General features: G+C 45.0%; 1 protein-coding gene across 5 annotated transcripts in view; it reads right to left on the minus strand.

Moving 5' to 3' along the window:
- Positions 1-4,714: 4,714 nt before the first annotated feature.
- DAPK1 (death associated protein kinase 1) overlaps positions 4,715-22,292 on the minus strand; it is a 210,851-nt gene continuing 193,273 nt past the window's right edge. For all 5 annotated transcript variants that reach the window (XM_003279033.3, XM_003279032.4, XM_030809146.1 and 2 more), the window contains 5 exons: positions 16,137-16,334; positions 14,569-14,707; positions 13,114-13,234; positions 10,124-10,312; positions 4,715-7,211 (listed from right to left, as the gene is read on the minus strand). In XM_003279033.3, the coding sequence (XP_003279081.2) occupies positions 5,979-7,211; positions 10,124-10,312; positions 13,114-13,234; positions 14,569-14,707; positions 16,137-16,334 (1,880 nt within the window). In that variant the 3' untranslated portion in view covers positions 4,715-5,978. The remainder of the gene's footprint in view (positions 7,212-10,123; positions 10,313-13,113; positions 13,235-14,568; positions 14,708-16,136; positions 16,335-22,292) is intronic.

The following is a 22,292-nucleotide window of genomic DNA, read 5'->3' on the forward strand; positions in this document are numbered from 1 at the left end:
CACACCACACACACCCCCACACACCAGATACACACATGCACACACACCACACACACCACACACCACACATACACACATATGTACACCACATATATGCACACACCACACACACCCCACACACAACCCCCCCCACACACCACACACACATGCACACACACCACACAAACACCACACACACACCATACCACATGCACACCATACAGACGCACACACCCTACACACCTCACACACACCACACACACATCACACATACACACACCACACACACCCCCACACACCACATACACACATGCACACACACCACACACACCAAAGCACACACACATGCACACACATCACACACACATATATGCACATACCAAAGACACAGACTTACCCCTATATATACATGTGTATACACATACACATGCACAATACACATATACACATGTGCATATGCACACTAACTCTGCTACACATGTGCACAACACACGCATATACATTAATGTACATGTACACAAATGCACACATTTATGCACAAAATACAGATGCATACACCTGCATATACATGTACTCTCATGACACACACATGCACACACACATATATACTGCAGTATAATATACTTAGTAGAATACGATGAAGGGCCCTCGGTTGGGGTCAGATGGCCTGATGCTTAGTTTGAATTGTTAATAATGGAACTGTGTAATTTTGTCTAGATCTTTTCATCTCTGCTTCCAGCCGCCAGAGTGAGGTCGACTCAGACCATCTGGGAGTCTCTTTAGTTGTAAAATTCTGTGATTTCAACGGAAAGGACGGTATCATTCACCCAGAGCTCACCTGAGCTCCTTCTCTCTACCCTGAGGAGAATCCTGGGGGCTGGAGTCACAGCATAGGGTGCTTGTGAGGCCGTCCTCACCCAGCACCAGCCCCAAGAGTGTTGCCACCAGGGATAGCCCAGCGTCCCCGAGGACCTCTGCTGTGGGCAATCCTGTGGCTTCTTCCTCCTCACACCGACACACTTCTTCCCTCCTTTCTGATAAAGAATCAAGAATTTGCTGTGGGAGCAAATAGGTAGGAATCAGCAAGCTTCTGAGGCTCAGCGCTTCCAGGAAGAGATCAGCAGCTGTCTGTCCTGAAGGCATTTCCAGAAGTTCCTTTCTGCTCAGCGGAGGTGGAAGGGAGCTCACTGCTCCTTAACTCTCCCTGTCAGAGGTGCCTCCCTGGCCCACCCTCTCTGGCCATGGCATTCATTTAGGGCAGACAAGCGGTTCCTGTCCTGAGTCAACATCTGGAAGCCACCAGGCCCTGGGCTGGGAGGATTTGGAGCCTGTCATCAGCATGTGACTTTTGGTTGTGATGCTAAAGTCTGACCTCACCCTCAGGTTGCCACCCAAAGCCCAGCTATGATCCGGATCGCTGAAGATTGCCCTTGAGAGCAAATTCCTCAGGCAGCTGTGGAGCTGAGCCCTGAGGACTCAGTGAGCCAGGGCTGGGCCCTCACCCTCACGCTATTCCTCATAAACAGTTCAGTTTAAGTTCTCAGGAATTCATAGTCCTGCAAAGACTGTGGTGCCGGGTCTCAAATACGAATTTAAACTAAAAACAAACCCTCTGCCAATCAAAAGAGGAAAGAAGCCAAACAGAACTCTCACTTCTTCCCCCTCTGAGGACCACTTTAAAGTTTTTTTTTTTTTTGAAATAACAAATATTAAATTCTTTAAAAAGCAATCAATCCCTTTTCCTGTCCCCTTTTTCTGGGGGGGCTCCGCTTTGCTGAGCTGCTGTAAATACAATAGGTAGTCTTGTACATTACTCTGCCAGCTTTATTGTTACCTGGACATTTTTAGGTTTCAGCTTTATCTTTTTATTTTTATTTTTTAAAGAAAACTGTGGTAATATATATAAACACAAAATTTACTACTTTACCCAACTTGAACTGCACAGATCAGTGGCGTTCAATACATTCACATTGTTGTGCCATCATCACCACCATGCCCTCCAGAAACTTTCTTCGTCTTGCAAAACTGAAGCCATCTTTTAACTAATTCATTCATTTATTTTGAGATGGAGTCTCGCTCTGTCGCCCAGGCTGGAGTGCAATGGAGCAATCTCATTTCACTGTAACCTCTGCCTCCCGGGTTCAAGCAATTCTCCTGCCTCAGCCTCCTGAGTAGCTGGTTTTACAGGCGCCCCCTCACCACGCCTGGCTAATTTTTTTGTATTTTTAGTAGAGACAAGGTTTCACCATGTTGGCCAGGCTGGTCTCGAACTCCTGACCTCAAGTGATCTGCCTATCTTGGCTTCCCAAAGTGCTGGGATTACAGGTGTGACCTGCCACGCCCGGCCTCCATCTTTTTATTCTTTTTTTTCAGACGTAATTTTTGCGCTTGTTGCCCAGGCTGGAGTGCAGTGGTGCGATCTCAGCTCACTGCAACCTCTGCCTCCTGGGTTCAAGTGATTCTCCTGCCTCAGCCTCCCAAGTAGCTGAAATTTCAGGCATACATCACCATGCCTGGCTAATTTTTTTGTATTTTTAGTAGAGACAGGGTTTCACCATGTTGCCCAGGCTGGTCTCAAACTCCTGACCTCAGGTGATCCACCCACCTCTGCCTCCCAAAGTGCTGAGATTACAGGCATGAACCACCGCGCCTGGCCCATCTTTTTATTCTTAATGAAAGCTTCCACTTCTAAGCTCAGATCCCCGAACTTCCCTCTTGGTTTTACAGCCCGGCTGTTATCTAGCCGTTGTTTATGCAAGAACAGCCAGGCTGGGCCCCTCACTTTGGAGTGACTTTTCTGTAGTCACTCTATCAGGGCTCAGTAAGACCAGTGTGGACTCTGAACAGCGACAGGGCCAAATTTAGTTTTATGATTTTTGTGAATCCTGTAGTTGTCACCCTAACACCTTTTCTACAAAAAAGACCAGCAAAATTTCCACTGAGTTCTGATTCTTTTTAGAAGTTGAAGGGGTTGAGATTTTGGAATCCATTGCAACTCCCACAAATGCCTTCAAGCCCACACCGTACTGGCTTTGGGTCCCTGGGATACTTTTGTCCACACTGGAGACCTCAGGCACCCCAAGGTGGCCCAAGTTTAGACGTGGTACCCAGAGGCTGTTACACTATAGTAAAGAGGTGACAAGGAACATGGCACCTGAGTGCATTTCACAGCAACTCTAAGAGACAGGGTCCCATGATTGGCTTTTCTTTCTGACTCCTAAAATTTGCACCTTTTGATTCTCACTATGGACACAGGAGGTAAGCTATGGTCTTGTTTCCTCCCTTCTGCAGGGGAGACAGCCAGCTACACATAGTGAGCAGTGGCCAGTTTCAGCCTGACCAGAGCTCCTGGTACAGAAGACTCCAAACTGCCCCCTGAAGAGTCCCCCAGGGCATTTCCCAAGATGGGGCAGTGAGTTGAGTGATCCTTAAGCTCTTTACCTTTAGGTTGCAATGATTCCTGACTGTGGTCCCAACATTTCAGGAGCCCGGGGACCCCACAATCATATGAACAGGTGCCTGTCCTAGGACTTGCATGAAACAAAAGCACTGGCTGGGTATTGTGGCTCACGCCTGTAATCCTCTCACTTTAGGAGGCAGAGGTGGGAGGTTGGCTTGAGGCCAGAAGTTTGAGACCAGCCTGGGCAACATAATGAGATCATCTCCTTAAAAAAAAACAATTAGCCAGGCACAGTGGTGTGCACCTGTAGTCCTAGCTACTCAGGAGGTTGAGTTGGAAGGACTGCTGGAGCTCTGGACTTTGAAGCAACAGTGAGCTATGATCATGCCACTGCACCACAGCCTGGGTCACAGAAGCCAAGACCTCTCTCTCTCTCTCTCAAAAAAAGTATTAAGACTTTTGCAGTAACTCAAATGTGTCTTCCCAGCATCCTCCCTCACCTTTCTTCCACTAACAGAACCCTAGTCTTGGGGAGAGCTGCTCCTCCCCCAACAGCTCACTGGGTGATGAGGCCAATCCTAGTAACTCTGTCTTTTCCAAATTTGCACAGGGATAGCTATGTGACCCAAGCGAATCCAGTCAGAGTCCCACTCTGGGATTTTACATATAGATGCTGCAAGAGACAAACCCCTTCTCTCTGGTTTTTAGCTTACCTGCTGCTATAGGAAGCAGTCTTTTGAAGTAGGAGAGAGTGAGGCCAACACTCAGGAAGGAGCTGAGACAAGAAAAGGAGTTTCCACTCCTTAAGGCGACCACAATTTCCCTTTCAGTCTCATCCTTTGTAGACACAGCTATGTCTAGTTTTAATTTTATTCATCAGGACTTCTTTTCTCATTACAGAAGTTAATCATGTTTATTGTAGACAACTTGCTTGAAACAAAAATGAACTGCAAATGTAAGAAAGGCATGAAGGTCTTTTTGCTGTAGGTTTTCTCTTCCTCCTGGTGCCGTCCCCATCATTGAGTAGAAGTCGCAAAGCTTCCTCTGTTCCCTGTTGCCAAAACTAAAAGAGTCAGTTTGGTTTTTTGGTTCACCCAAGAAAAATCTGAGGAGCCTGTTTTATTTGCAATGGGAAGAAATGTGAAAATTATCTGAACTCTTTTCACTTTCCCACACCATTCCTAATTTTAGTAATAATCAGCATCCAAATAACCCTGAGAGTTGAGGTGTAATGATTTTCTAAGTTTTGGACTGGGTTGTCCTGCTATGTGGGGTGACAACAGTAAAAACACAACAAATAAAAAGAAATCCTTTTGAATTAAAGATCGAAAATACTAATGCAACGAGCAACAGTTTATTTATAAAAAAAGAAAAAACAAACAACTTTTTAACGACATTTTATAGATTAAGTAAAAATACCAGTATTAATATATATGTATATACATAGTGCATATATATATATACATATGATATAACATTAACATTACATGCTTCTCAGGACAGAAGAATTAGGACATGTTCCCTCATATCAATTTAAAACTCGATCACAACTTAAAATCATGGAAGAAAACTTGCTTCCTTTATTTTCTGCTTTTAGACTTCAAGTACAGGAAGTTATCAAACCAGGATCTAAATGTGGAAACCATCTGCTATGCATCAATTACAAGGGACTGCCACAAATGATGAGTCAGGGGTCTTCTGAATTCTTACAGTCTCTGTAACCCTACAACTGTGTCAGCCTTCTACCTGAGATGAGAGGGAATGATGAAGCGTGACAGTTTGTAGGTTTCATGTGGACGTTCACATTGACATTGGAACAAAAGCAAACTGAAAAATGTCTTCCTAGAGCAACAACACTGATCATAAAATCACCCTGGAGGAGGATTCCCTTCTCCCCTTTCCTTGCCAAACAAAACAGAGAAACTGTCAGAAAACAATACAAAACAAAACTCAGGGTGAAGCACCTCTGGCGATGATCAGCATACAGCAAGGGACAGAGAGGTAGCGTTTCCTTGGTGACAGCTCCTGGCTGACTCTGATGATTTCAAACACACCCTCTTCTGCAAAAGGCACTCACATATTGTCTGTTTATAAATCACACAGTGGGATTCCATACATGGGAGTTTCTCCTACAAATATAAAAGAGATAAGCTGAGGAAATGGTATAACAAAGAAAAGCGTATAAGAAATACACATTTTGGATAAATATGCACTTTTCTTTTTTAAAGGACAATCAATATAGTAGTTAAAAAAGGTCATTGAAAAGTTAGGGATTCCAGCAAAATTATCAGTAAGAAGCAAGGTACTGGAGGATGAGAGATGGAGTCCAAAACACTGAGAGGAGGTACACTAGCTTTTCAAGTGGCCAAAGTAAAAGATTTGTTCTGCTCTTAAACTGCAATGACCATCCACAGACAACGGAATGAGAGGGGGAGGGAGGTAGCGGCAGAGAAACAGGTCAAGCTGGAGGGAGGAGTGGCATCCCCCTGGCTGTGGGTGCAGGAAGAAACACCCTCAGCATCTCCAAAGGGAAGGATGGGCTACATCACCCCCTTGCTTCTGCAGTCCAAACAGACCCTGCCCAAGCCAGAGGCTGCCCTCACCGGGACACGACAGAGCTAATGGAATTGTAAGAAGTGCCGCTGTTGCAGCTCGAGGCATAGGCCTCCTGGCCATTGCCATCCAGGTTGATTTTGAACACAGAGGATGCCTTCAGCAAAAAGTCTGCGGCATCCCGGCGACCCAGCTCCCTCAGTTTGGACATGAGGGTGCCCACTGTGCTCTCAGGGTAGGTGGTCCATTCCCGCAGCAGGGCGTGGAGGGGGCTGGGGAGGAAATCCTTGGGAGCCCCGTTATTGGTGTTGTACTTTGCCACGAGGTCAGGGAGGCCTAAGTTCATGGCGAGAAGGCACCAGTCCTTCCCCAGGGGGTCGGGCGGGTCCAGCAGGCGACTCAGTTTCCTCCGAGTGAGGAGGTTCAGGTCTGATGCGTGGATGTCCATGCCGAGGCTGGCCTGTGAGTAGACGTCATGACATCCGAAGCACATGATGCTGCTGAAGCTTTCCTTGTACCCCCCCATGGTGTTGGTCAGTGAGGTTTCCTTCAGAGTCTGTGCCCGGAAGAAGTCCCGTGGCTGGTAGATCATGACAGGCTCGTGGTGCTCCCGCAGCTGCTGGGGGCTCAGGTAATGCTTCACGGTCAGGAGCCCTGGCAGCGTGGTGGTCATGACGTTCTCAATGGTGCTGCACACTGAGTCCAGCAGCAGGCAGCACTTGATCTTCTCCGTCTCCAGGCCGCGGACCTGGACCTCAATGCCCTGGCCGTGGTTGACCAGCAGCACCAGCAGCTCGGCCCCACGGTTGGCCAGCTTGCAGCCATTCACCCACAGGCGGATGTCCGCGTCGCCCTCCGTGCTTTGCTGGTGGATCCACCGGCACAGGTTCACCTGGACCTTGTGAAAGATGCCACACGGGAAGGGGGTGAGGTGCTCCACAGGCACGATGCGCACGCCGCCATACACCATCACCTCGTCCTCCTCATCGGCCCAGGAGCGGTGCAGGTTGTCTGTCTTGATCAGGGCTGGGATGTCCACCATGGTTCCGCTGCTCAGGTCCCGGGCGCAGATGTCCATGGCATCGAGGATCTGCAGCAGCTCCTCCACGTCGCTGTCGGGCACCAGGCGCTGGATGTCCTCCACGGTGTAGCGGCCCCGGTAGTGGTGCAGCGCCCGCGGGGTCTCCACGGACAGCAACTTCCCCAGGACGTTTGTGCAGAGCCAGCGGGGGTCCAGGAGCAGCACGTCCTGAACTGTTTCACTTTGCATGATGTTGATCTGCGGGGGGACAACAGAAAGTCACGCTTAGGGGCAGAGCCCTGGCCAGGTGCACCAGCCACTTAGAGCACTAAAGGGCCTGATCCCGGCAATAGAGGCTGAGCAGATGCTCTAAGGGGTGACCCGAGGCCATTCCACATGGATGCGTCTCAAAAACCAAACACCGAGTGGAGAAAAGCAGCTTGAAAATGTCAGAATAGAGATTCTGAAAAACAATTCCCCTGGAGTCTCCAAAAAGGCCAGCGAAATGAAAGAACTAAAAAAAGGGAGATGGCAACCAAATGCAATGAGTGATTTTAGACTAGATTCTGAATCCCAAAAGAGGTACATAAATAAAAATAGCTTTAAAAGAAATTATTGGGACCAGGGGCAAACCCTTGTATGAGGACGATATATTCAACCATAGTACTATATTAATGTTATGTTTCTGGAATCATCAATTATATTGGGTTATGTGGGAAAATATCCTTCTCCTTAGGAGATATAGGCTAAATTATTTAGGGAAGAAATGTCATCATGTCCGCAAAATAAATAAGTAAATAAATAGAAAGGAAAGGAATTGAGCAAATGTAGCAAAATGTCAACAATTGATCAGCTTACATGTAGTAGGCCGGGCACCGTGACTCATGCCCGTAATCCCAGCACTTTGGGAGGCTGAGGCGGGTGGATCACTTGAGGTCAGGAGTTTGAGACCAGCCTGGCCAACATGGTAAAACCCTGTCTCTTCTAAAAATACAAAATTTAGCTGGGTGTGGTGGCTCATGTCTGTAATCACAGCTACTCGGGAGGCTGAGGCAGGAGAATCACTTGAACCCAGGAGGCGGAGGCTGCAGTGAGCCGAGATTGTGCCACTGCACTCCAGCCTGGGCAACAGAGTGAGACTCTATCTCAAAAAAAAATTAATTAATTAAAAAAATAAATAAATGCAGCACATATGAGAGTTCATGGTACTATCCTTGCAACTTCTCTAAAGGCTTGAAAATTTTCAAAAAAGAGTCAGAACATTGTATTATTATACCATTATGTGAATGTTTAACACATACACATAGAAAAGGCCTGGAAGAATATGCTGCCACGATAATAGTTGGCCTCAGAGAAGGGGAGAGAGGAATGAGACCAGAGATGATGGCTCAAGGGGACTTTAGCTTTTTGGTTGTGTTTATTTCTTAAAAAAATAAGAAAGGAAAAAAAAGTGACAAAAAACAGAAGGAACTTTCCCTTTATGGAAGAGTTCTGCTTCCTTTCTTGGAGAGTGGCCATCGCACTGGACTCCCTCACTTGGAGGCTCTGACTCCACCGGGGACCACACGGTAATTTCCCGCCCACAGTCTGGCTTAAACCTGAAAGATGCCCCCTGTCTATGAGTCTATTCAGAATTGAACCTAGGTTGAAAATTCCTGGAGGGCAGAGCCAATATTGATCTAGTTCCTGATACAGCATTTGCTGGAATACCATTTGCAGTTTGGTCCTAAACACTGCTCATCACCTCAGGCTCAGGAAAGACGAAACTGTCCCATAGTGGAGGAGAACAGGGAGCTAAGACAGTCAGCTAAACGTAGTGTGGGACCCTGGGCGAGGAAACAGAGTCAGAAGGGCCATTGGGGAGTTCTGAAGATCTGCAAATTAGATATGGAAGGCAGGTCTGGAGGAGGCCTGGGGCCAATCCAAGTCGGGCCACACAGTGTAGTTCCTGCTGCTTCATTTCCCGCCTTCTTTATGTCTTCATTTACTTACTAAAGTCTCAAGAGCAAGCAGGGATGTAATGACAAATAAAGGAGACTATATGATATGATCTAGAAAGTTGCTAGTCTACTACTAGAAAGCGAGGGACTCCTGTGCCAAAGGAGTTTAGAATTAGAATTGACACATTTTTTATATCCAGCAGTATCTTGTCATCTAAGATGTGGTCCTTCACCTGTGTTCTTCCTTGGATTCAATCACTTTAAAGTATTCCTGGATGAGTTGGCAGATTCTCTGGCTATTTAACTGGGAGTTTAAAGGCTGATGAAATTACTGCCCGGCGGCTCCAGTTTTCAAGGTCACTGGCTTGTGGATTCAGGTTTAGTTTCAAGAAATTTGTATGACTCATATAAACTGGCTATAGGGCCAGACCTGGCACCTGAGATTGGGGAGGTAAGCATCTGGCTTTTAATAATCTCAGAGCTGCTTTTAGTTGCAATATTCAGAACTGCTCTTCTTGGCCCACACTAGTTCATGCAGGCTCCGGATTTCACATGGTGGAGAAACACGAAGGCACCGCCCCCTTTCTGGGGACAGGCATATGACGCCATTAGAACAGGGTTTCCAAACCGTGCCCCGGTGCTGAATGTCACAGAACCAGAGCAAAGCCTCCCATTCTCAAACATTTCTGCTGGGCATTGCTTGCTAGAGTTTTTTAATGTGCATCTCTAATTATGATTACTCTGTGTATCTGTGCACTAGAGTTCTCTGTCTCTGTATCTCCACACATTGTCTCCACAAGGACACCTCACTGCCTTTTCTCAACTGTTTTCACACCCAGGAGATCTGTGTGGAGCTGATAACTCCATGCTGATAGAAAGAAGTCATCCTGAAGGCTGCCAGGAGTAGCAGATTAAGTTCCTGGTGCCCAGGGGGAGTGAAGAGAGACCCAGTCACCCAGGGCAGCGGGCACTGCACTCCCAAACTAACAGACTCTGGAAACAAAAGCAAAACACGACAAGACAAAATGACAGCTCCTAAGGTGAGCCGAGAACTGCAGTTCAGAGCGTCACTTGAGGCTGTGTTTGTCACACGTGTGGAAATGTTGTAGGTAGCTGGACCATTTCCACACTTCTTCCCCAGGCTCACACCACCTCCAAGAGCTGGAATTTGGGACAGGCTGAGTCCCTGGCACCTCTCACGACCCCCTGCCTGGGATCCCAGGGGCTCACCTCGCCTGTGCTGTGGAGCTGCTGAGCAATGCGCCTGAGGTCCTCCTCGCTGGCCAGAGGGTTCAGCTGGTCCTGCACGTCGTATACAAACTGCTGCAGCGACATCAGCTGGTTGGGTCCATTGAGCTTCCTCCAGGAAGGCAGCGTGGAGATGATTTTCTCACACAGGTGAGTCATGGGAGGGCAGACCTAGAGGGGGCAGGGCCAGACAGGTTAACTCACCTGCAGCTGTGGGTGCTCTGAGCCGAGCCACAGTGGAAAGGACACCTTTCATTCAGGCGCCTTGCAGGTGATTTGATGAATGAGTGAGTGGGTTTTTTGTTGTTGATGATTTTTTTTTTCTTTTTTTAGACTGGGTCTCGCTATTGCCCAGGCTGGTCTCAAATCATTGGGCTCAAGTAATCCTCTTGTCTCAGTCTCCTGAGTAGCTCCGACTACAAGTACACACCACTGTGTCCGGCTAGTTAGTGTTTTTTGGGTTGAGTACTGGGGCAGTTGTCTTTTAGACTTGCTTTTAAGCCTAATCTATTGCTCAAATATAAAGTTTTATAAAGGCTTTTTAGTTCATGTTAAATAGATTTTGAGTCTTCCAGGAATGTTTTTGGAATTGTGGACTCAGTCACTCAATCAACTAATGTTCACCAACTCCTAATGTATGTTTTACTCCCTCACTTTTTCCTCCCTCCCTCCTTTCTTCCCTCACTCCCTCTCTCGTGACTGTTTCACTCAGGCAATTATCACTTTATGAACAGAGGAAAAGAGAATGAGTATCATCATCAATATTAGAATGAGTGTTTACCAGTAAATTAGGCACTCGTGGGGACTGTTGTTGAAATATTGTTTCCAATTAGACCCATTCTTGGTATGCAGGCTGAAGTGGATTTTTAACCTTTTAACTTGGTTAATTAAATCAGCATATGTTACAGACTCATGTAATCCACATACCTCTGAATTAGAAACCACACAAGCCACAGGCTGCACTGTGCCATTAATTCCGCACTCCCCTCTCAAATTCTTTTATGTCAGCTAAATTCTACTCTGCATTCAAAAACAAAATTCTCAGGGTTGAGTGCAGTTGACGTGGCAGGCTCCACCTGCCTGAGCTCAGGAGTTTAGGGGTTGGGCCGGGGGTGTCTGAGAAGCAGCAGATCATGCCAGAGCCCAGCTCAAAATTCTCCAGGGACGCTCCCTCCTGCCTCAGGAAGGCAGCCCCAGTCCAGACCTGGTGGGGAAGCACAGGGGCCCTCACAGACTACTGTTATCCCAGATCACCGCCCGGTTTCTGTGACGGATTCCTCCCAGGCCTCACCGGACTACCCCTATCTTCTGATGATGCCACAATGGGACCCCAATGAGGGTATCTGGTGTGAAGGGCAGGGTTTTCTGGAGACAGGAAAGGGTTTCCCGAGAATTCTGGAAGCATGTCTGGAACCAGAATCTGGTGTGGGAAGCACAGCATTTTCTTATTAGCAAAGCAGTTAAAAAAAAAAAAAAAAAAACACCCAGAGGCAGCTTCAAAGGTAAGAGAGGGAGATGGGCATCTGCCCGCGTTTGTCCTCAGGCCTGGGCAGCAGGAAGACTCCAGAGTGAATGCCACCACTTCTCCACTGGGAAACTTGCCCTTTTCTTTCCAATTCCGGAGAGTTTTTGAACATTACGGTGTGACCATTTACCTGTCCAAAGCATTGAGAATGCTTTTTCCCAGCCTATTTCACCTTTCAACTTTGTTTACTTACTTGTTTGCCAGAAAAAATTTTAAAAAATGTTTAGATTTTCAAATAGGCGTATTTTCTTTTAAAACTTCTAGGGTTTTAGATCTTGGGTTTAACAGGTTTCCTCAGTCCCTAGTTATTTTGAAAATACACTCTCCACAATTTCTATTCAAGATATTTATTGTTTTATGTTTTTACATTTAAAAGTTTTAATCCACTTATTTTTGGACTTTGTAGGGTGTAGGAATCCAACTTTATTTCCTTCCAGACAAATAGCCAGTTGTGCCAGGTTCATTTATTAAATAATCTTTACCCCATTAAATTCAAATGACATTTATTTTCCATTATATTTCTAAAGATATTATGATTTACTTCTATACTCTCTAAGCTTTTCTTCCTATTTAACTGTATTGATTATCAGGGGCTTTATAATATGTTTAATTAATTTTTCCATGGAAATTTTAAGATAAAAATCCCAATCCCTTCAACCCATTCAGATGCTAACTGAAATTGTATTACATTTATATAACTAGGGAAAAATAAAATATTTAGTCATATCTTGCAACCCAAGAATGCAGTCTCATTTCCTTTGTTCATTTATTCTATCTTTCAAAAAACTTTGTGACTGTTTTTCTACTTTTCCGAATTTTCTAAATATTCCACAATAAGTTACTGTTGAATTATTATTATTATTTTTTTTTATTTTTTCAAAATTGGCCAGGCATGGTGGTTCACACCTGTAATCTCAGCACTTTGGGAGGCTGAGGTGGAAGGAGCACCTGAGCCTAGGAGTTCAAGACCAGCCTGGGCAACATAGTGAGACCCCGTCTCTAACAAAAATCAAAAAAATTTGCCAGACATGGTGGTGCGTGCCTATAGTCCTAGTTACTTGGGAGGCTGAGGTGGACAGATTGCTTGAGCCCTGGAGTTCAAGGTTACAGTGAGCTATGATCACACCACTGTACTCCAGCCTGGATGACAGTGTGAGATCCTGTCTCTGAAAAAATAAAATAAATAAATAAAATATTTTTAAAGAACCCAATAAATCGGTAAGAATTTTGTAAAACTGAAGTGGTCCACTTTTGCCCATAATAACCCTTCAGCTCCCATCATCTCCTTGTTTCTCTATTCTTCCTTTCTTTTCCCAGAGCACTAGGATAAAAACATGTCCAGGCAGACACCTCTTACTGGGTCCTACTATGAAGCAGTTCCCTGAAACCAGAGGCAAACCAGGAAGGAAGTACAAAGGGGTCCAGGCCCTCTCCAGGGTATACTTACTGCAACAATCTGGCTTCGTATTTCTTGCAGATGATTTCGAAGTACCTTCATGTCCTTTGACCCAGAAGCCCCAGCATCCAGAACAAACAGCTTATTTGAAATGTGAAGATCATTTCCAAACCTAAGGGAAGAGCAGCAGTCTCCTCAGCAGTGAGTCAATCTCCCCAGGCCTTTCAATGGGGGGACCAGGCTCCTACTGGCTCAAGAGGCTGGTAGGGGGGAAGGAAAGTTCTGGTGTCCTTGCAAAGGCCCCTCCCCATCCCTGCTGTTGGTGGGCTCTGCCTCATCACAGTGGGTGCAGAGACTTGGGGAAATTGGCATATGGTCTTAGTCATAGGAGCGGGACCTTCAGGTTTGCACGAAGCAGCAGGAGCACAGCATGGAAAGATGTCAGCTTCTCCCGAGGCAGGAAAGGTGAGGCCTAATGCTCGCACCTTACAAGTGAGGACAAGAGATACTGTGGAAAGTGGAGGGACTAAGAATAGAGGTGTGAATGCAAAACCTACATCACTGACCTAAAAATATTAACAGAAGCCCCATTTTTATATCTGAAAACAGATATAGTGTCTCAACACAATAGATAAGCGTCTCAAGTTGATAATGCAAGATCAGAGATACTAACATATTATATAAAGCTGCAGGTTCAAACTTTTTTGATACACTCTGAGTAAAAACATATATTTTACATCATAATCCTGTACATACCCATACTCATCAGTGAAACAAACGTTTTACAAAATAATACTTGACACATCTGATCTATCCTATTCTGTCCTGTTCTGTCTTTTCCTGTCCTATCCTATCCCGTTCCATTCCATCCCATTTTAAAAAGAATTGGCCATGACTTTCTAGATGAGTTTTAAGACTCACTAGTAGGTTGCAACTTATATTGTAAGATATACTGATTAGTGTTTCTGAACACTGAATACTGCGTACTGAAATCTAAACAGCTAAAAGAAGTCACCTCCGGGCAGTGTTGCTGGGAGGTAGAAAGAAGGGGGTTGCTTTCATCACGTGTTCTTCATTTGTATTTGATTTATTATGTGGATTCATTGTTTTAATAAAAATGAAAAATAAAGATTATGCATCCCTAATCCAGAAATCTGAAATCTGAGATGTTCCAAAATCCAAAAACCTTTTGGACAAAGACAAGACATGCAAAGGAAATGGTTATTAGAGCATTTCAGATTTAGAATTTTTGAATTAGGACGTTCAACTGCTGTATACGTAAATATATTAAAATCCAAACAAATATGAAATCAGAAACACCTCTAAAGCCGATCATTTCCAATCAGGGATACACGACCTGTAGAAGCAAAGAGTTGACCAAGAAAGAAAGACCTTTAAAACCTTTCTCTGGTTCATGAGACTTCCTTTGTACTTTTCACACCTCTGCTTCAGTTCTCAGGGAGAGGAGGCTACCTGTGAGCTGGAGACTAAATGGCTGCCCCTCACCTGTTCCTAATCTCTTTCAGCAACGATGTGTCTTTGTCATATCCAAACTCGCCTCCAGCCGGTCGAGGAACATTCATGATGTCAGCGTGGGTGGCCACCAGAACAACTTGGAGTGGGTTCTTCAGCTTGCCACCGAAGGCTGGGGGCAGAGAGGGAACTGCTTCAGGGGGTGGGTCCTCCTACCTGGCTGCCTCTCCTGCCCAGGTGAGGGGGGTGTGTTGGCCTCATGCCCAGGCCGACTCTCCAGGTACAAGTGCAACCTGCCACAGAGATGAAGGCCCCATGCCCGCTGTGCACCGTGACCCTAGAAGGCCCCAGCATGGCCAACGACAGGATGAGCCCATCTCCTAGGCCACAAGGAAAGTTGCTCAAAGTGGACCAGAATGACTAAAGGCAGTTTCTCAAGTCTCCAAATAGCCCCTACTTACAAGGAGAGGGAAAATTTAACCTCTGACAAAGGGGATGCCATTTACAGGACCAAAGAGAGACGCCTGAGCACAGCAACACCACAGAGATGGGTCAGAGATAAATGACCTGCAAGTCACACAAAGAGTCTCCCACTTTGTGGAGTGTTTAAAACAAATGAAAAAAAAGGGAGAAAGAAAGAGGCAAAACTGGCAGTACCCAGAGGGGCATTAAGCCCAATTCCTTGTATTATTATATGCTTTTCCGGAAAAAAAAAATTGACTGCTGAGTATTGCGTTTCACCAGGGAAGGCTGCTTCTCTTGTTGTGGGCAAAGACCAAAAGAAGTTTATTTCATGTTATCCTCTCCTCTAGGAATAAAGTTAAGATAACACATTCAATCAACATGCTCCCTTTCTTCATTTCCCTCTCTCTTTTTTTTTGAGACAGGGTCTCACTGTGTCACCCAAGCTAAGTGCAGTGGCACGATCTAGGCTCACTGCAGCCACAACCTCCCAGGTTCAAGCAATCCTCCTGCCTCAGCCCCTCAAGTAGCTGGGACTACAGGCACATGCCACCACACCTGGCTAAGTTTTTGTATGTTTTGTAGAGATGAGGTTTTGCCATGTTGGCCAGGCTGGTCTTGAACTCCTGAGCTCAAGGCATCCGCCCACCTTGGCTTCCCACAGTGCCAGGATTACAGGCGTGAACCACCGCACCCGGCCTCTTTCTTCGTTTCTTAGTGGAATTACAGGATGAAGAAGAGCTCATCCTGCTGACTAATTCTGTACCCTTTAGGTAAAGGTGCAGTAGCTATCCAAGCAGGGATTCCATTTTGCACCCAACATACAATGACCATGGCTCTCAAGGGTAGAAAAAAAGTGAGAAATGCCTCTCAAAGGATTGTTCAGAAGTGGGCCTCTGAGGCAGGAATATACAATCATGAAACAAAAACGAACACCTGAGCCCCAGGAAGCTTCTCATAGTGGAAGTCTCCCAGCAGGAAGGAGAAAGGAAGTTGGCTCAGCTGTTAGCCACAAACGGTGGGATCTGCTCATGGCCCGGTGCAAGGCCAGCAGCAGCAGTGGCAGGAGCCTGGAAGGAGGAGGCGATTCCTGGCCAACCACAGGTAGGACATCAATGGCCTGCAGGGACTTAGCTCACCTATGGGTTCTTCAACTGGGACAAGGGACTTCAGGAAACTGAGCCAGAAAATCACTTGGTTCAGCTGGATCTCATAGGGCTCTTCTAGACTAAAGACAACAACATGGATTGACGTGGGATCATTTGCAGCAAAATAGTCATAACAGCAGAAATACACAGGATTTCCAGAGAACTCCCACACGCTGAAATCGCCAACTCCTACAGAAAAAGAAAAATGATAACAATCGTGAAACACCACTAACCAAATTTCAATCATAATTTCTCTTAGCATTCCAAGGATTCGAAGTAGGCATAGTGATACTTATGGCATTCTTCTGTATGTGTATACATCTTGTTATGACTTGGGTATGGTTTGTTCCCCACTAAAACTCACACAAATCACTCAGTGAGGTGATGTGGGAGGTGAGGCCTGGTGGGAGGTGTTTGGGTCCTAAGGGCAAATCCCTCCCAAATGGCTTGGTGTTGGTGGGAGTGAGTGTGTTCTTGCTCTTGTGAGAGTGAATTTGTTCTCATGGGAATGGATTAGGTCCTGAGAACGTGGATTGATGTAAAGCAGGTTTTTGTCCCTTCCCGTGTGTCCACTTCCCCTTTGACCTTCTGTCACATTTAGACCCAGCTCAAAACCTCTCACCAGAAGCAAAGCAGATGCTGGTGCCATGCCCCTTGAACTTCCCAGTCTGCAGAGCCATGAGCTAAATGAACCTCTTTTCTTATCAATTACCCTGTCTCGAGTATTCTGTTACAGCAACACAAAATGAACTAAGACACACATCTACTGAAGTCCAGATCGACTTGTGTCACACTTACCTATCTATAGCATGTATATCCATGTCTGTTTTTCTACTTATGTCTGCACCTGCTTAACTCTTTCCCTAAGTACCTTCATTATTATGTGTGTGTATATATATATCTATATCATGACTACTTCTAATACCCTGGAGTGCTACACACACACACACACACACACAACATGTACACATATATGTGCATACCTGGGTGCTTACATGGAAATGTGTGTGTGTGTCTGTATACATATATATTTTGTATTACTCCCCCTCAAATATTGGTATATTTAAAAAAAGAGAGAACCACCTGGGGAAAAAACAAAGATCCATCAGGTCATATTACACAGAAGTGTGAACATCACATCCACAATGACACGGTTGTAGGCTCACATATCCTTAATACAGACACTCCACCTTTACTTGCAGAATTTACTCCTGACAAGGAAGGAGCCAGGGACAAACTGCCCACTTTAGGTTTGTGATTCCCAAACTCACAAAGTCCCACAGAGGATTAAATGAGAGAAGGTGGGTGAAAAGATTTTTTGTCCTGAATAAGTATACATGAATTTTGGAACATGCCAGGGTATAGGATATTGAATGTAACAGTGACTATGAAAAGTCACCTGAATTTGGCTCAAGAGGGACTGACTTGGCCAGGTGAGTGAGGGCCCTGTCCAGGCTGCTCAGAAGAAGCAAGAAGCATGCACCGGTGTGAGATGCAGAGCTCAGCGGTTCTGCCTGCACAGGAGGTGGGTGGACCTGGGAGGAGGTGGGGTCCTTCAGGCAGGAAAGTGTCAAGCACGGGTCAAAGGTTGTATGTGGGGGCAATTGCTTTCCCATACTGGAGCTGTGCAGGCTGCCCGTTTCCCCAGAAGTATCTGCAGGTGAGATTCCACCTGCCGCTCTCAGGATGCCCGGAACCTCCAGTGGACCTGAGATGCCTCCTGTCTACACTGCCACATCCTGCCAGGACTGTGGCCGCCCACCACTGGCCTCTGCGGCGGCCTGGCAGGGCCACTTCCATCACAGGATTTGAAGGCTCCCTTCACCTAGTTTACCCCTCAGTGCTTACTCTGCACCCGAAATCCTGCAGTCAAGATGCACTCTGAGATCTAAAGGGTTTTTCTCAGCCTTGTAGTGAAGCAGGAGGGACCACCCTCCAAAGCTGGCTGCTTAGGCCAAGCATGGAAAGTTCTGGTACCCAGAAATTGGCTCTTGGAGTGTGGGGTCCTGAGGTGGGTTGGGGCTGGGGCTGTGAGAGATCAGATGGGAGCACGGCCTGGGGTCCCAAGACAAGTTTCTCTTCTCCCTGTGCTGCCACGGCCAGCTCTGCTCTGGGGAGCTCAGAGGAAGCCCAATTTTTAAGAGAGCAAGATGCACACAGACCATGAACTCCTGCAATTTTTGCCCCTGGTGCAGGGGGACTCTTCACCCATGTGGGCCCTGAGATTAGCCGAGGGAGCTGCCTGGAGACTGCATAATGGCATTGCTCCAGAGAGGGAGCTCAGGCTGGCTCCCACGCACTTTCTGAGTCCTAAGCAGCTCTACACTGCAGCACCATTTGTATATTCCAAACACCCCTAGACTGCATCCTGCTCTGTAGCCCAACGGCCTTGGCATCTCCACATCCCTAGAGCCCCACTGATATCTCCGCCTGCAGCCACCACCTTGGCTGGCAGCTGCCACCAAGGTCTAGGCATGAGCCATTGACAGAGACCCCACTATCCCTAGCAGAGTAGTGGCAGTGCATTTTCATGTGCCCTAAGGGTGGAATCCCCTGTCTGCAGCCACTGCTGCTGTGTCCACTGGGTCCTGAAGTACGTGCAAATCACACACTCCCCAGCTGGCTGCATACGGCTGCTGACACTGAAAGCAGGACAACTCTTCCCAGTAGCAGAGCCACAGTGCAGCCAGTGCCTCCCTGACTCAAGCATTTTGCAGGGGCTGGGGATCACATGTACCACCAGGGGACCTGAGGACAGGCCTGCTGAGCTGGACTCCACAATCCCCTAAGTGCCTGAGTATGCTGTCTGGGGGCCTGGGGATCACCTAGCCCAGTCCACCACCACTGGCACCTGAGCACTCCTCTTAGTGGCCTGAGGTCACACCCAGCCAACCTACCACTATCATCACAGCTGGCGCCCACCTGTATATGCCACCTGTGGGGCTAGGTACTGGCCTGCCTAGCCCATTGCAGCCACTGCCAACATCAGCACAGATTGCTTGGGAGCCAGAGGGTTGTCTCACTACGACTACTGCCATCACTCATACCACGCCTGCTGCCCAGGGAACTGCTACCCACCTGGCCCACTGCTACTACTACCAGCACTTGAGCAAGCTGCCTGGAGGCCCAAGAATCAACCTACCCAGACCCACTGGTATCAGTACCAGCATACACCACCTTGGGGCCCAAGGACAGACATGCTTAGCCCACCACTGCCACCACTAGGTTCTGAGGACTGGCCCACGTGGTATCCCCATCTCCAGAAAAACTTTACCACAGCCTCTACTAACAACCATACCCTAAGCCACTGAGAAAATTAGACACCACTGGAGCAGTTTACAGCTGCAAAAAAATCATATGGCCACTATGCTACTGCATGCACCCAGAATCAAAGCCAAAGTGCCCTACTCAACCAACACCACAGACACATCTTCAGGAAAATGCCCTCCCCTATGAAAGCAAGTTCAAAAAGTTCAAAGAAGTGACTATTATACCAGATGCACAGATATCAATGTAAGGACATAAGAAACATGAAAAAGCAAGGAAATATTACACCTCTGAAAGAGCACAATAACTCTCCAGCAACAGATTCTAATGAAAAATAAACCTATGCAATCTAAAAAAAGTACTCAAAATCATGACATTAAACAAGTTCAGTGAGGTACAAGAGAATCCAGAAAAACAATACAAATAAATCAGAAAAACAACTCAGAATATTAATGAGAAGTTTACCAAAGAATCAAAATAGAAATTCCAGAATTGAAGAACTTTTTGAATAAAATAGAAAATTTATTCAAAAGCTGCAACAATAGACTAGATCAAGCAGAAGAAAGAATTTCAGAAATTGAAGATAGGTCTTTTGTAATAATCCAATCAGACAACATTAAAAAAATAAAAATAAAAAATAAACAAAGCTCTTGTGACATATGGGATACCATGAAGCAATCAAATATTCAAATTTTTGATGTCCCAAAGGTAAAGAGAAACTGAAGGAGGTAAAAAATCTATTTATTAAAATAATTGTTAAAAGCTTTCCAGGTTTGACAAGAGATTTGGAAATCCAGATGCAGGAAGCTGGAGAGATCTCCAAATAGATGCAATTGAAAAAATGTCCTCTCCTTGGCACATTATAGTCCGATTGTCAAAAGTCAAAGACAAAGGGAAGTCTGAAAACAGAAAAAAAAAAAAAAGTGTAGTCACTTACAAGGGAATGCTCATCAGACACACAGCAGATTTCTCAGCAGAAATTCTACTGGCCAGGAGAGAATGAAATGCTATACTCAAAGAGCTGAAAGACGAAAATTGTCAGCCAGCAAAGTTAGGCTTCATAAGTGAAGGAGAAATAAAGTCTTCCCCAAACAAGAAAAGCTGGGGGAAGTGATCACCACTAGATCAAATCTACAAACAATGCTTAAGAGAGTTCTACACCTGGAAGTGAAAGGACAATTCTTCCATCATGAAAACACACGAAAGCATAAATCCACTGGTAGAGCAAACATATTAAGGAAGAGAAAGGACTCAAATATTACAACTACAGAAAGCCACCAAAGCACAGTGATAATGAGGGAGAAAGAAAGGAATAAAGAATATACAAAACAACAAAAAATCAATTAATAAAATGACAGGAATAAACCCTCACATATTAATAATAACCTTGAATGTATATGGATTAACTTTTTCACCTAAAAGATACAGACTGGCTGTTTGACTAATAAAACATGGCCCAACTATATGCTGCTGACAAGAAATCCATTTTATCTATAAAGATACATATAGATTGAAAGTAAAGGGATACAAAAAGATATTCCATGAAAATGGAAACCAAAAGTGAGCAAAACTTGCTGTACTTATATTAGATAAAACAGACTTTAAGCCAAAAACAGTAAAAAAAAAAAAAAAAAAAAAAAAAAAGAAGGTCATTATATAATGCAAAAGGGACCAATTCAGCAAGAAGATATAACAATTCTAAACATGTATGTATCCATCGCCGGAGCATGCAGATATTTACAGTAAACATTATTAGATCTATAGGAAGAGATAGACTTCAATACAACAGTATTTGGGGAATTCAACGCCCCATTTTCAGCATTAGGCAGATTATACAGACAGAAAATTAACAAAGAAACACTGAATTTAAACTGCATGTTAGACGAAGTGGACCTAACAGACATTTACAAAACATTTTATCCAACAGTTACAGAATACACATTTTCTCATCAGCACACAGAACATTCTCCAGGATAGAACATATATCAGGACACACGAAAAGTCTCAACAAATGTAAAAAAAACTGAAATCATATCAAGTATCTCCTCAAACCACAATGCAGTAAAACTAGAAATTGATTAACAAGAAGAACTTTGGAAATTGTACAAATACATGGAAAGTAAACAACATGTTCCTGAATGACCACAGGGTCAAGAAAGAAATTAGGGGAGAAATTAAAAAAAAATTCTTGAAACAAATGAAAATTAAAGCACAAGACCAAAATCTACAGCCAAAGCAGTGCTAAGAAGGAAGTTTATAACAAAAAGCTACGTCAAAAAATCAGAAACGTTTCAAATAAATAATCAAATGATGCACCTCAAGGAACTAGAGAAGCAAGAACAAGCCAAACCACAATTTAGCAGAAGAAAAGAAATAATAAAGGTCAGAGAAGAACTCAACAAAACAAAGGCTAAAAAAATACAAAGAACTGATGAAATGAAAAATTGTTTTATAATATAAACAAAATTGCTAAACCATTTGCTAGACTGACCTAGAAAAAAAGAGAGAAGACCCAAAAGAACAAAATGAGAAATGAAAAGTAAGATATTACAACTGATGCCACAAAAATACCAAAGATCATCAGAGGTTATTATGAACAACTATATGCTACTGGAAAATCTAGAGGAAATGGATAAATTCCTAGACAGATAATTTACAAAGATTGAATCAGAAAGAAATAGAAAACTAGAGCAGACCAATAATGAGTAATGAGATTGAATTGGTATTAAAAAGCCTCCCCAAAAAGAAAAGTCCAGGTTTGGATGTCAGAAGAACTAATGATTCTCCTCAATCTATTCCAAAAAACTGAAGGGGAGGGAATTCTGCTTAATTTATTCCATGAAACCAGCATTGCCATGATAACAAAACCAGAAAAGAATG

Source organism: Nomascus leucogenys, chromosome 1a (assembly GCF_006542625.1).
Source record: "Nomascus leucogenys isolate Asia chromosome 1a, Asia_NLE_v1, whole genome shotgun sequence".
Classification (NCBI taxonomy): domain Eukaryota; kingdom Metazoa; phylum Chordata; class Mammalia; order Primates; family Hylobatidae; genus Nomascus; species Nomascus leucogenys.